We start from the raw sequence: 15,489 nt of genomic DNA, 5'->3' as shown, positions 1-15,489 counted from the left end.
GACCATGCATGTGAATGGCTTTTTGTTCTTACTGACAGGGTAACTGTGCTACTCAGCCCTCGCTGTTTTGCTTAGGTAGGTGGATGTGCCTGAGGGGTGCTGCACTGCAGAGTAAGTCTGTTTGCAGATTTACTGTTGTCTCACGATCAATTATTGGCTTCACGAGGTTGTCTTACAGTTGGCAGGACACCAACTACCCAGATGTCACCTCTGCCCACGCAGGATGAAGAGCCTGCACTGCCAGCACCTACACGTAGCAGCTACTGACCTGCTCTGACAGTCAAAGTCTTGTTCTGGGTGAGCTGTCTGCTTCCCGGCAGACCCTTGTCAGCGATCCCGGCTTCCTGGAGGGATGTACATTAATTAAATACTGAGTCTCTGCTTTGCAGCACATTCACACAATCACAGAATAGAATCCCAGAGTGGCTGGGTTGGAAGGGACCTTAAAGCTCACCCAGCTCCAACCCCTGCCACGGGCAGGGACACCTTCCACTAGAGCAGCTTGCTCCAAGCCCCTGTGTCCAACCTGGCCTTGAACACTGCCAGGGATGGGGCAGCCACAGCTTCTCTGGGCACCCTGTGCCAGCGCCTCAGCACCCTCACAGGGAAGAGCTTCTGCCTAAGAGCTCATCTCAGTCTCCCCTCTGGCAGGTTAAAGCCATTCCCCTTGTCCTGTCCCTACAGGCCCTTGTCCAAAGCCCCTCTCCATGTTTCCTGGAGCCCCTTTAGCTGCTCTGGAGCTGCTCTAAGGTCTCCCCTTCAGGAGCCTTCTCTTGTCCAGGCTTCTCTTGACCCAGCCCAGCTCTCTCAGCCTGGCTCCAGAGCAGAGCTGCTCCAGCCCTCGCAGCATCTCTATGCCCTTCTCTGGACTCTCTCCAGCAGTTGGGGTTGGGCAGCTCTGAGCCAGCCAGTTCCAAATGTGGTTTATGAACAACTGGAGCTGATGGTTTGGTTTGTTTTGGTTTTTTTTTGTAGTTTTCACAGGACAGACAACTTTATTCTATATTCAAGGCCAAGACCCATCGTACTGGAGGTTATTAAATTACAGCCTTCGCTTGCCTGTGTATGGAAAGAGCAATTATGTGCTGGTTTCTTACCTCTGAGAAACTGTTTCTCTTTTCTGGAGAGAGCTGCAGCATGGTTCAGGTTGTGTGGCCTGGATGAGCAGTGGGCTGTGAGCAGAAGACACGAGGGTCTGTGGAGGAGCGGTGATCCTGCAGGGTGCACCATGCTTTGGAACGGGATCTCCTGGCTCTCTCATCTCTAGGCCCCAAAATGAAACCTTGCTTTATCATGTAGGACGTGTCAAGTGAAGCAGAGCAGCTGAGTGCTGTGTGAAAGCAGCCGCTGGAGCCCGTGAGTTGCAGCCATGAGTCACAAACCCCAGTGCTGCAGCTGCCCACACCTGCTTCACCTCCCCCTGTCTTCATCCCTGCTCTCCAAATCTTTACAGATGGATAAAGCCATGGGAAACAGCAACAGGGGCGATGGATCCTGTGCTTGGGAGGCTCTGTGCTGTCTGTGCACCTCCTGTTTCCCACCACCCCAAAGCAGCAGGGCACCCCTGCCAGGAGCCCCATGTCCTTGGGAGCTGTGGCCACAGGCAAAGCTGCTGGGGGCCCTATCCTATGGACTTGGTCCTATGGAAGGGAGCACCTCCTCCTTCAACCCAGGGTGTGGGGGCTTTGCATTGGTTTTATTTCTTTCCCCTTCTTTACAAGTATTGCTATTTTGAGCCCCTCCTTGCTCCTAACATTGCTGGTTTAGGTGGTGTAGAGGAGCTGGATAAGGACCAGCTGCTTCTCTCTGGGTGGCAGCAGAGTTAATGCGTCTGTTATTGGGCAGGGGTAAGAATTGTTGGGAATCTGCTCAGTTTTTTCCAGGTCTTTCTATATCAGGCTGGGTTGGATGAGGCTTGGAGCAAGCTGCTCTACTGGAAGATGCACTGCCCATGGCAGGGGGTTGGAACTGGATGAGCTTTAAGGTCCCTTCCAACATTTTGTTTCTGTGAAATAATTCAGTTTATTACACAAAAAAAGATGTAGAGAGAATAAAATCAAATCATGTTCTCACTGGGGATTTTCTGTACTGTCAGTCCTTATATCCTCCCCCGTGTGCTCTGTGGAGCTGGTCCACAGCAGCATGAGCTGCAGACAGACCTGCCTGTGTGGGAGTAGAGGTTGGAGGGGATTAGTGAGCAAATCCTGCCATGGGGCTGCACAGGCTCCAGGGCCAGTGGCACAGCTCCTTGCTGGGCTCCCCCCACGCAGTCCCTGTCCTGATGCTGTGTGTCCTCTCCACTTGTCTGTGCTGAAAAATACTTGCTGAAGAGGAAATCGGTGCCTCATGCAATGAACATGCAGAAAACGTGGACTTTAAATGATGGCTGAGTTTCAGTGGAGGTCCCAGCCCAGGGGCGATGGTGAGAACGACATCAACCTCAATGAATTCTCATCGTGTTGCACAACATGGAGATATCTCCACTTCTTTGGTGCTGGGACTTTCCCCCGTGCTCTTCCCCTCGTACTCATCCTCGCAGGAAAACTGGCAGAGCGAGTCCTCTTAGGCTGAAACTGCCCCACCACCCTGCTGTGCTTCCACCTCAACAAGGTCATCATTCATTAGGGCTTAATTACCCACTCCATCCCTGCTCTGCTGATGGGCAGATGTGTGGCAGGGATCCGTCAGCACATGGTGATAGCACTCACATGGAGGAGTTGCCGGTCCAGCAGCGTGTTAACCTGAATTCTGAGCACACACCCAGAGACTGCTCCTCAAACTGTGGTTCACGTAGGCATGGGGCTGCAGTGCTGGACTTCATCAGAACTCAGTGTCTTTGTATCTCTCAGTAGATTTATCAAAACCCTGGTTTTCATTCGTCTTATTACAGCTTGGACATGTCGCTCAGTCCTCACAAGCTGTTAAGTGATGCGTTGCTTAGAACCAATTGTACTTTCATGTACAGATAGCAGGATCCCCTGTGCTGGCTTTGTTTGGTGTGCTGCACTAAAGCAAAAACCCTTAGATTTTTTTATACAACTTTGGTTAATTATTTTCATCATTCTTCTCTTTCTCTCAGCTCATGGATGTTTTCCACACAATTAAAAGCAGATTACAGGAGCTGAGGTTCCATCGGACAGCATCCATCATTGCAGTGCATTAACCATTCAGCACAAGACCATGGATTTGCTCACTCTTCAAATAAATGGAGGCAATTTTGCATATTTTCTTTTTTCTTCCTCTTTTATGTGGGTTTTACCCCCCTTTTTATGGGCAATCCTTTCCATAATCAGAAAACTGGCCTGGCTGTGCAGCCAGGAGAGAGCCACATAAACAGTGTTGTGCTGATCAGCAAGCCTCTTCCCTGTATATATTTAGACCAAGACATGCTGATTTTTCACTTTGGTGTCACAAACAACTATCTGCTGCTTTGTTTGATCTCCAGAGAGAACGTCTGATTACAGGGAGAGCAAAACCAAGCCGGATTCTGTCCCACCTTGCTCTCGGTGACACCTTTGTGAGCCTGCCGAGGTCGGCGGCGTTACACAACTTAAAGGATGGGGTATAATTTGCCCTGTGAGTCCTTTGTTATAGGTTGTGATGTGAAGGTGGAAGGAATTCAGCTCAGTTGTCAGCCCAGGCACTTAGGCTTGACAGGAAAAGCCTCTGGATGTGCTTTCATGTGGAAATGGAGCATGTTTGGGGAAGGGGCCACGGATACTTGACAACCCAAGGTGATGTTAGCACAGGTGTGTGGGTTTGGGCTCTGTAGCTCCAGTTAGAGGGACTGAGGGGTGACAGCAGGTCAGGTCTTTGCTTTCTCTGAAAGAACGTAACCAGGGCAGCATTCAGGGCGCATCAAAGTTTCACCCCCAGACTCTGAGCAGCAGGAACTGTTTGATGGTACTGGGGGGGTTCAGTCTGGAGAAGGCTCAGGGGGGACCTGATCGCTCCCTACAACTGCCTGACAGGAGGATAGAACCAGGAGGGGGCTGGGCTCTGCTCCCAAGGAGCAAGGGATGGGACAAGAGGAAACAGCCTCAAGCTGCACCAGGGGAGGTTTAGACTGGATATTGAGAACAATTCCTTCCCCAGAGGGTGCTCAGGCATTGGAACAGGCTGCATAGGGCAGGGCTGGAGTCACCGTCCCTGCAAGTGGTCACACACCGTGCAGACAAGGCACTTAGTGCCACGGGTTAGTGGTGGACCCATCAGCTTGGGGTAATGGTTGGATGTGATGATCTTAAAGGTCTTTTCCATCTTGGTTGATTCTATGGGGAGGGAAACCTGCTGCTCTTGGTTAATTTTGTGAATTCTATGAAGGGTTTAGAGCTCATGGTAAGTACTCTTTTAAGCATTTTGTGATGAATAAGACACATTTCTGCTGACCTAAATATCCTGTAAAGCAGGTGTGTTGTCAATAAGGACGGACTTTGCACCATTTTCATTTGATCACACTCTATTTCTTCACCATTTGGCAGAGATTTAAACAGGTAACGGGGAAAAAAAATGCTTAGCAGGAAGCTACTGAGCCCATTTTCATTGCAAGCACTGAGACACCAGTGCTGTGCTGTTACATTAAATTGCTGCTTATGATATTTCTGCTTCCAATTTCCAATGCCTCCAAATGCATTTGGCCCCCGCTGCCTCATTACATTGCAGCTCATCTGCCCTTGACCACCCAAAGCACCTCAGTTCTCAAGTGTCGCCGGTGCTGCTGTCCCACCTGAGTGGCTCCTACTGCCTGCCAGCAGCTGAAGGGAGCTGGTGGATACTCCTGGCATTGGTGGTAGGGGAAGTGAGCTGCAGTTTGCCAGCAGGATGCAGACCCTAAAGGTTGGGAAGCTGCTTGCTGCCAAGGGTTGTGATGAGCTAGGTGGAAATGCTTCACCTTACCTGCTTCCATGTCTCCTTTTCAAGCTTTTGTGTTCAGCTCTTTCTGTCTCCATCTAACCTAGACTGAGAGTCTCCTCTGGCCAGGACCATCTTCTCTTTACTTTCCAGGTAGATTGAGATGAGCTCTTAGGCAGAAGCTCTTCCCTGTGAGGGTGCTGAGGCGCTGGCACAGGGTGCCCAGAGAAGCTGTGGCTGCCCCATCCCTGGCAGTGTTCAAGGCCAGGTTGGACACAGGGGCTTGGAGCAAGCTGCTCTAGTGGAAGGTGTCCCTGCCCGTGGCAGGGGTTGGAACTGGATGAGCTTTGAGGTCCCTTCCAATACAAACCAGGCTGGGATTCTATGACTTCCCCCCCATATTCCGAGCTTGGTTTCACTCCCTCACTGTCTCATTTTGCATCAAGAGAACACACTCCTCAGGTGTGGCTCAAAGCCAGGGGCCAATTTCCCTGTAAGTGAAGAGGATTTTGGACACACTCCATTGCATGCGCTCATAGCTAATGGAGAGATCCACATAGGGTCTGGCTGATGAGAGGATTCGCTCTACCTTTCCTGGTCTAGGTACAAAAGCAGGAGAACAAATCAAACCAACTCCAGGTCTAACGCTAAGACATTGAACCTGACAGGGTAACAGTGCATGTACCGGGGTCCCAAAGGCGTTTCCAGCACTGTTGATCCAGCAGCATCGTGCCCCGAACCTCACGCTGTTCCGCACCCCTCTTGCACCACCAGGCAGGGCAGAGAGGCCGCGCCGCCCTTCCGGTGACTCCCGCAGCCCGCGGGCAGGCCCCTCGTCCTGAGAGAGCCCTCTCGTTCCGCTGCTGCGTTAACCGCTCCGCTCAGCCCGCCGCCCTCCCTCGGGGCCGAGGAGCCGCTTATGCTCCGGGAGCAGGGGGCGCTGGGCTCGGTCGGGCCGGCGCTGTGAGGCGGTGCAGCCCCCGGGTCCCGCACCCGTGCAGGCCCAGCCTGAAGCGGAGCTGAGGGGAGACTCCGCGGTGCCCGCTGGGAGCCGGCCGCAGCCAATGGCGGGGCAGTGCCGCGAGGGCCGCTGGGAGCTGTAGTCCCTTAAGAGAGGCGCCCGGGCAGGGTAGCGCCGTTCTTCTTCCGGGCGTTGTGACGTCACCCGGAGGGACGTACCGTGCGTGCGTCGGCGCGTCCGTCCGTGCGTGCTCGCGGCGGGGGGGGGGGGGGGGGCAGTGGAGCGGCGGCAGCGGCAGGGCCTGTCGGGCGCGGCGGAGCGGGGCGGAGCTGCCCGCCGCTATGGAGCCCGACTCGGTGATCGAGGACAAGACCATCGAGCTGATGGTGAGTGACCACCGCCTCCCGCGCAGACCCCTCTTTCCTTTTCCTCCGCTGGCAGGCCCCGCCGCCGCGGCCGGGCCTGCGGGGTCCGGTGCCGCCGCCCTGCTGGGAAGGTGACTGTGGGGAGCCTGCTTTCGACCCAGGTCCTCTCGGCTGGCGGCGCCCCCGGCCCGCGCCCCGCTCCGCCGCCCCGGGGCGGGGGGGGATCCGCTGCGCTCCCTCCTCCCTGCGGCTGCCGCTGGTGCAGGCCGGGGCGCGACGGGCACTTTGGGTTCCGTAAAAAGAGACACATGGAGATAATAAACCCCGGCGGGAAGGCAGAGCCGCTCTGGGAGGCGCCGAACGTCGGTCCCGGTGCGCGGGGGACGCGCGCACGCTGCAAATACCGGGACCGAAATGCCCCTTAGGGGGTGGGTTCGGGCTCCCGCCGCCCCCCGACCCGCAGCGCCTCGGTTTCAGGCGGGGCCTCCTCGCGCTCCCCGGCCGGAGCCCCGCGGGAGCACTTGCGGGAGGCTGCGGAGCCGGGGAGGAGGAAGGAGGGGGGGAATGGTTAAACTTCCCCATGAGCATTTGGGGCTCCTCTTGCCCCCGTGTCGCTCCGGGCTGTGCGGGGGCAGCTCCCATTTGCCCGGGGCAGCACCGGTGCTGGAGCCCCGGTCTGGATCACACGGTATTCTCTAACGAGAGCTAATTGGTGCATTCGTTGTACCCCCTAATTAGCGCTTACGCGGCTAAATTGGGGCTAGTGGCGAGGTGGCCAGATGGAAGCAATAGAAAGAGGAGGTTTGGTTTATTTTTAAATACAAGCAAATCTGAGGTTTCTGTAGCCAAATATAAGGGGGGCCCGAGTTTTACTGCCTTTAGGAATTAACAGTGTTAAGATAGGAGCTAAGAAGGAATAATAGTCATCACTAAATACCTTCTAATTTCTTTGTCATAAGCACCGTTTGCTTTCATGTACAGAATTCCATACAGTGCTGCAGAGTTGAGTGGTAAAACACGGACATTTGCTTTTGAGGTACTCTGAAGGCAAACTGGGTTCAGTGGAGACTTTAAATGGTTTTTTTTTTAGCCAGTATTGCTTTTGTTAAACTACCTGATCCGCAAAATGTGAACTTACATCGAGCGTTATTTGCTATCAAGGAGCAAAAATAAGAAACCCCCAAATAATAAAGGGGAAACCCCCCCAAAGCCTTTGTGATCCTCTCTGTTGTTGATTGCTGAGGCCAGTAGCTTAAGAGCTGTTCTCAGGAGCTTCCTTTCCTAGTCCCTATTGATCTGGCAATCTTGCACTTAAGAGTAGCTGATACTGACACTGTTTCCAAGAGGATAAAGCCTGGGGCAGCTGTGTGGGTGTCCCTTACCGGATGAGTTGCCCCCAGAGGTGCTGTCTGCTGCATTTCCGAGGCATAAAGTGAGTTCTATCTCCTACCTGGAGCTGGAGGGTTACTAATGCTCCTCAGCCTGGGGTTACGTGAGACGCTGCAGTAGCGACTGAGGCTGGAAGGTACATTTGCCTCACCAAGATTTCTTGCTTGTCTTTCTGTAACTACTCACCCCTTTTAGAAGTCTCCTCTATTTGGGGCCACATTGGAAGCAAGTGTAACTTTTGCTGATGGTGGTTGTGCCCTCTATGTCCATTTGGGCCTGGGAAATGTTCTAATCCATGGAAATAGCCATGGCATTATTAAGTTTTTTGTTACCTAGTAGGAGGTTGAGAAAATACATTTTTCTCTTTCCCAAGAAATAACTAACTATAAACATTTGATAAGATGAACAATTCTTTAAGTTTCCAGCAGAAACATGGCTCTCTAAAATGCAGTTGAATTTAATTGCAGGCTTAGTGAAGGCTTGCATAGTAATACTTGTGTTTGAGTGTTAATGTTTCACTAAAATCATTGAAAGTCGTTCCTAAATGAAGATGTGGCTTGGAAGTTTTGCTGCCTCATGTGCTGGAGAAGAAAAGCTTCTCCAGAAGGTATCTTTAAATCCTTTCATGGTTTAACCAGGACAAATACACAAAGCAGAAGCTGTATGAACTGTTTTAAGTCTGGGATTTCAGTCTTATGTGCAAACTCTTGTATCAGTTGTTAATGCTGGTGGCAAACATCCCTAAACCTGGGATCAGCTTAGCAGGGTGCTTTTCTTTCGAAGATTGTTACTGTTTGCTAAAAGCAGGATGGTTTATGCCTCTCTTTGCTATAGGAGGTGGATTTTGATGCGCTTTGAGTACTCATTCACTTCCCTCCAATGCTGAGGAAGAATCTATAGTAAATATAGGAGCAAATGTATGATGCAGAAACTCTAAGGAGCAAATAAGATATAATTCTGAGTAGCTGATAAACAAGAGATAACGTGTCAACATGTTAATTGCATGGAAGTCTCAGAACACGATGTTCTACCCCTCCACTGTGCCTTTGCTGGATAGATCATTTGCATTTATTTAAAGAAAAATCAGTCATGGCAATAATACTGTTCTATTTTTAAAGCTGGAATCTAAGGGAAATATTTTAAGGTTTCAGAATGACAACTTCTAGTTGCCGTAGGAAGTTCTAGCAAGTGTTCTGAAGTCACTGTATTTTTTAGGACAGCTTATGCTTTGCATGTCTTGTTCCAGCTTTGTAAACCATGCCATCCAGCCCTTTTAATGGCCACGGGCGTTTGATTTAGTGGTGACATTCAATGGCTGTCATTTGCAGATGGTGCCCACCTCTGCAGACAAGGCACCCGGTTCCGGTAGAGGTGATTTTAAAGAGGCATGAGGTCTCAAGCTTGTAACTTGGGTTGATGGTGGGAGGTCCAGATTTAGGCTGGCAGTGTGTCTGGCAGGCCGGTGTTTAGTTTAGATGCCTTCGTGTTTATGCTGCCTCAGTCAAATGCTTTGCATGAGTGGGCAAACTATTAGAAAATGAGTAGTAAGGAAGTAATCCAGAACAGATGGAGGGGCAGCCAAAACGATTGAAAGGGCTCTTTCTTCCCTCAGTTTCAGTTTTCTCTGTGAAATTAGATAATTGTAACCTTTTTGCTCTTTTAAAGAACCAGACTTTTTTCTTTCTTAAGGTGAAGTGCCGACAGTGCTTTTTGAAACAGGTTTTGGGTTTTATCTGGAGATTCAGAGTTTTGTGTGAAACCTGGACTGCTCAGTAGCATCAGACCTGTTGTATGCATTTGCTGTCAATACCTGTTAAAAGCTTCATGTTTTTTCTCAGGAAGCTTCACTGAACCATACTGCTGTTTTACCAGCACACTTTCCAAGTAGGTGATGATTAGCTTCTTAGTTTGTGTTAATGTGGTTGTAAAAGAACACATAAGTATGGTAAATACGTATTTTTTTTCAATACAGCATGAAAGGTTTTGCATTTATGGGGTGAACTGTGTGCAGCATAAGATATGGATAGCATAAAAAAAGGCAGATCTCTTGCTCCCGGGCTCTTGTACCCACCAGACACCTCTGGGACACAGCTACTGAAGCAGGAAGCCAACTGCGTGTAAATTATTGCACTTACTGAGCTTATTGTCATCTGTCTTTGCACTGTGTCCTTGGTGCGCATGCTGTTCTCCAAACGCAGGTACCACTGCTGCAGAGTTGGCAGTTCAGATTCAAAATAATGCTCCTCCATGATGGTGACATGAAAGGGCTATAGAAAGAACATGCCTAGGGATAAAACTGACAAGAGCTTGCTTAACGCTGTATCATCGTTTGTATCTTAAAGGTGGATGTATGGAAAATATTTTTCCTAATATACTACCTTCAGTGGTTAGAATGTGTCTTTGTCTCATAAAAGTGTCCAGTGTTTAAGTGCCTCTGTAAATAATAAATGAAAAACTATAATTGAATATCTTGCCAAAAGTATTTCAATTTCTTCTGGCAGAACCTTCATGTGAGCTGAAGGTCTTCAAGAGGTAACAATCTCTGGATGAAGTCAGCAGCAATTTGTTCTTTAAACCACGCCAGCAGTACCTGAAGTTCCTTGGGTTACTGCAGCTGGAGATGGCTGTGCCCCCAAACTATTGAAAGCTTTACAACACAAAATAAATCTTAGCATTCTGTTTGGAAACTAAAGTGTAGCTGCTGTGTATATCTCAGTAGGGCCTTAATATTCTGTCTTTTTTTATTTCCCTGTCTTAATTGTTGCAAGCCAAGCAGCAGTTAATTTTTGTGTGTTTTCCCCACATATTCTTAGAGGAATCCTTCAACAAGTTTAGTTTTATAGCAACAGAGATACAGCTGGACTAGGCCACAATCATCTTTGCATCCGAAACAAAGGAGGTACTTGTTCTAGCTGAAATGTGACTGGTTCTTAATCAAAGCCTGGGAGTAGACAGAGTTAGTAAGATGTTTGTAAACCTATGTGTAAACTAGCTGTGCTTTCTTCGGTAGGATAACAATTTACTTGCTTTGCAGTCATCTTTTTTTAATTGTCAGTAGCTAAATTAGAGTTGGGAGCTGCATGTCAGACAGTGAAGCATGCAGTCGGTGGCATGCTGGGCAGTTGGGGAGGAAAAAGAAACATCTAGAGCAGATCTCTGAAGAGGTGGTAGTTACATGGCTGTGGGAGGGCACAGATGAGCCTTCAGGGCAGAGGATGGAGGATCTGTGCTAGCAGAATGACAGTCACATTTCAGAGAGTGCCTGTAAAAAGAAGGATACAAATATAAAGAGAATGAATTGCTGTGACTTTGGCAGCGGTGCAGAAAATGGGAAGGAAGAGCTTAAGAAAATGAATTGGAGCAAGGCAAGTGTATTCCGAGCCAGCAGAATGATGATGAAATGAGGGAAGTGGAGAAAGAAGTGTGGAAAGCTGTATCTTTTGGAAAGGGTTAGATGAAACAATAGACTGACTGGAGAAATGAGGTGGCAAAGGAAAGAAGGAGAATACAAAGATGCAGAAGCGAGGCTATAAAGAAAAAGGTTGTCTGAAGTTTGTAGTCATTATGGCAGCAGCTGTTTATAGAGGGGAAGGAAAACTGCAGATGCTCCATTTTGTAGGGAAAATTCTGAAACTAAATTGCTTTTAGCTCTTAATAGAAAGAAGTTAGAGTTTCTTGGGGAGACTGAACGCTGGTGTTTCACCAAAGGCTTTTTAAATCTCATTTGAGATTTGGAGAGATTCCTGCTTTTTTATTGCCTCACAGTGCAATTAAATTGTCTAACAAGACTAAATTTCCCAACCTTTGCAACAGTGCTGAGCAAGTGAGCAAACATGCAGCAGAGAAAGTTCCCTTGCTGCCTGAAACACGTGTAAAGCTTCCTGTGTGTGTGAACACGATGTGTTCCCTGCAAGCTCTGGCTTGGAACCGGGAGGTCCTGAACTGTGCTTGTAAATCCAGTGTCCAGGTGGAATGAGATCACATCTCCACAGGCATGCTGGAATGTGCACCAGCTGCCCTCTCTGAAGTGCTATTGGGTTGCTCCTTTAAAACGTTATAAAGACATGTGTGGCATTGCTGCCGTTCAGCCCGTGCTGGCTGCATCCCTCAGGCAGAGCTGTTGAATGTTGCTAAAAATTTGGGTCACTGATGAGTGTTGCAAGCAGCGTCTTGGCAAAACAAACTGCCTTGTTCCAAGCTGAACACTCAGAGGCTTGGGGTTGTTCTTTGACGGGTGGATGGACCTTTCCACGTGTTTTGTCTGTAACACCTTTGCTGCTTGTTAAATCAACTCGATGTATGTCTTTTGATGCATTCCGTTTGATTGCTGTGGAGTTTAGAGGTCACTGTTGCTTTGGCGTTTTCAGTTTCATCTTCCTGTGCTGCTTGGAGTGCCTGTGAAGCAGGCTGCAAAGCGAGATTGCTCATGGGTTTAAAATGAAATGCATGCTGCAGCAGACGTGCCAATGCGAGAAGAATGATGTGTGGGAGAGAATAAGAGACCATGGTTATAAGAGGGCTGCTCTGTGACAAGGAATTTGTTTTGTTGCAAGGGAGAAAATGAAGGCAAATGAGAATATTTATGGAGTTGTTTTAATGCTGATTAGTAACAACACTTCATGTTACAGTTTTTTTTCTCTAGCAATGTCTTTTTTATAACTAATGCCACTGTTTATGTTGCTGTATAATCTGATTTCTCGGTTCGATTTTCATGGTATTGATAGTGCTTCATTATTCACAGAAAATCCACTTTTTCTGGAAAATCCCTTCCTTCCCCAGCTTCTCGGTGTATTTCTGAGCTCAGTGGTGCGACATCTGACAGCCTACTCTGTTTTCCTCTACTACTTCCACACATTTCCCAGTACAAGTAGTCCTCGACCAAGGCCAGATAAGGCAAAAATAATGCAACACCGTTTGTATTTTAACAACAAAAATCTGCTGAATCTTTTGGAAACTTAGTTTGCTTCTCATGCAGGCTGCATTAGCAATGGGGATGATTGGAGGTGTGTTGGTTCTTCATGGCTTTCTTAATCCAGGTCCCCTCAGGACTTGCATCCTTGTGCTTCTACGCCAGGAAATTAACGTTTTTATTGGGGATCACAGACTAGTTCAGCTTCCCAGGCCTGTTATTTGTATGAATACAGACAGAAGTTTGTAGGATATATGTTGGTATCTACTTGCTAGGAATAGGGACTGATGTGCTGTCTGGTAAACTGGTGGAAGAAAAGCTTTTCAGGCCGACTTTTGGCTGTGGCGGTGCTGCAAGATTTTCTTTTCCTCATTGACTTGGAGGAGAATCGCAACTATATATTCAGTGTCATGAGTTTCATCCTTCTGAGCAGTTCTTGAATATGGAGTTTTGGTGCAGAAGTTGTGACAACTTGTGCTGCTTGCTTGTTTGTGAGGCGTACGTTTGGATTTCAGAGTGGCTTGTGTGATGGTGCCGGGTTCATTATCTTCTATCCTTTTCAGTCAAGCCAATTTAAAGATCTCAGACAAAAATCCTACAGCTCTTTGAAAATCTATATTCAGAATCTATTTGCAAAACTTACTAAGTTACAATTACAGCTCTTGTTTGATAGAGAGTCTTTTACACCGTTCTATTTGGGCAGCGAAGGACTAGCCCACTTGACACTTGACAGCCCACAGGCTGTCTCCATCACACCAGTACTTCTCGAGGCAAAAGTCAGACCTGTGCTGTAACACTTGCAAATACTTCTGAGGAATGCCTTCATGGTGAAGGGCCTCTCCTTCCAACACCCCACTGGCTCTGTTGTGATTGAGCAAATCGGAACATTTATGTAATTTCAATAGCTGGCTTCTTACTGAGCTATATTGTACTCTTAAAACTGAGTCATAGGCCTTGACATCTCACTACTTTACTTGGCAGCCTTTAAAATCATAAATTGGACATGGTATCAGACTTACAGTGCTGCTTTGTCCTTGAAATGCCACCCTCTTATCAACCATTGCTTTACCAGTGGTAGAAAAGCAGAAAATCCCCTCAGGATGAAGATGCTCTGTTCTTTGGATGGCTCTGGGCAGTCAAGAGACTTGACTGTCCTCATCGAGAGAGTTTCTTGGCACAGCTGTGAGCAGTGGTAGTTTCTCCCACCCTTCTCCGAGCTGCTGGCCCTTTGAAACGTGGGGCACAGTGGAGGCTGAAGAACGCTTGGGTCAGCTATCCACAGGGGTTGGGGAGGCAGCTGTGGCATGTTCTTCTGTGGATGTTGCAGCATTATGTACTAGAAGACATTGCTATTGCTTCTGACTGCTGTTAGGAGAAATTCTGTAGACCTTATCTAACCTTTTTGAAGATCTGACTGGAAGGTACAAATCTGGTCTGTAGGATCTGTGCTCGGTTACACACGTAGTTTGAGATTTCTGGAGACTCCATCTTCTCTAAGGTGTTATCGTTAAAGCTGTTTTGAATTAGCCACTTGTACCCTTAAGTGTGCTGCTAACAGTACTGGATGAAGGCCTTTTATCATCTTGCTCAGCAAGAGGCAGCTTTTTCCTGTCTCAGGAGTAGCATGCCTTGAGTTACTCTCTTCTAGTTCTAGATTGTTTTCCAGAGACACAGTGATACTGAAAATTTACTGAAGTCAGTGCTGTCATTCAGATCATGTCTTGAAGACTCCCATCTTTGTGCTGCAGAACCATAAGGCAAGTCACATCATCTTCAGTCTGGAAACAGGGAAATAACGGTTGCAGTAGAATGCTTTAGAGCTCGGATATGGCAAAGTCTGAGAACTCTACTGGACTGTGCGTTACTGTTCTGGCAGTTCATGGAGCAGGCTTGTGAGGTGTAAGCTGGTCAAAGCTTTATCATTTGTGTTGTTACTTGCATTGTAGTCTCTTCTCTCATCTTCCTTATCTTTGTGAGCTGTAGTCCCAAGACACTTGTGCATTGGGTGATCCAGGGCAGGGGAAAGAGCACGTTCTTGTCTGTCAGTCTGTGTCTTGGATCCACCAATCCGATGTCCCCACTAACGTAGTTGTTACAGAGTGGTAAGGTGCCCAGGCTACCTTGTCTCTCTAACAGCATTAGGAGTACGTAATTGGGAGTTCGTTCAAGAAAGGAGTAGATACACCAAGCTGAAGATGATTGGCTGCTCTCTTTTAACAGACAAGTCTGAGAAGGAAAACCCATTCGAATCCCCTTTCATTGTGGATTGGTGGATCTGAAGCCCAGAAACAAAGTTTCAGGTAAGAAGTCACCCTGTACTATATCTTGCTGCTTCTGCTTAGATGAGTTTGTCCGCAAATTCAGTATCTTGCTTTAACTGCTCAATGTCCCTAAAGCGTTAGAAGACCACCACGTTAGCTCCCGAGCTTAGAGAAGGAAAGGGCATATTCAGTAAAAATGCATGCAGCTTGTTAGGAAATTGCGTATCTACTGTGAAAAGCAGACATAGGGCTTTAAGGTAAACTTGCCTTCTGCGGAGCTGGAAAGCAGTATCTACGGGTACAGGGGCATTAAGCAAGTGGCTCACAAATCCTGCTTCTGAAAGGAGAAAGCAGTCCTCCCAGTGACTTCGTTGAACTTCTCACTTGAGTTCAGGAAAGTAATAGCCATCTGCTCTGCTTTCTAGCCATGTCCTCTGCCGAGTTCATCAGAAACATAAAGAACTTGTCTAGTTCATAGTACAAATTCCAGTAACTTTTCTGCTGAAATGCCGCTTGAAATTCTGTCACGGGCAGCACTGGAGTCAGCCTTTTCAATCCTCCATGAGGTTTCAACCTAAAGTTCTGTTCCTAGCTGGTATCAAATTATAGCTGAGCCAAGTGTAAGGCACCGTTTGCAAGAGAAGCTTTGATTTCAGAGTAGGGGAGTGTGGCTGTATTTTGGGATGACTGTAAAAGGGTACAACACGTTATCTGAAAGACAAGTTGGGAAAATATTTGTGTGCGATAGGAAGG

General features: G+C 48.1%; 1 protein-coding gene across 4 annotated transcripts in view; it reads left to right on the top strand.

The window, feature by feature from the left end:
• The first annotated feature begins 6,095 nt into the window (after positions 1–6,095).
• FBXW11 (F-box and WD repeat domain containing 11) overlaps positions 6,096–15,489 on the top strand; it is a 77,889-nt gene continuing 68,495 nt past the window's right edge. For 2 of the 4 annotated variants that reach the window (XM_061456456.1, XM_061456454.1), the window contains exons 1-2: positions 6,096–6,198; positions 14,696–14,775. Coding sequence is in view for 2 of the 4 variants with exons in the window: in XM_061456455.1 (XP_061312439.1) it covers positions 6,154–6,198 (45 nt within the window). In the remaining 2 variants the exon portion in view is untranslated. The remainder of the gene's footprint in view (positions 6,199–14,695; positions 14,776–15,489) is intronic. The other 2 variants (XM_061456455.1, XM_061456453.1) reach the window with 2 other exon arrangements.

This window comes from Pezoporus flaviventris, unplaced genomic scaffold (assembly GCF_033815535.1).
Source record: "Pezoporus flaviventris isolate CSIRO_AGI_PZ_B2104156 unplaced genomic scaffold, CSIRO_AGI_Pfla_v1 ptg000023l, whole genome shotgun sequence".
In the NCBI taxonomy this organism is placed as follows: domain Eukaryota; kingdom Metazoa; phylum Chordata; class Aves; order Psittaciformes; family Psittacidae; genus Pezoporus; species Pezoporus flaviventris.
This window is presented reverse-complemented; position numbering and strand designations above follow the sequence as displayed.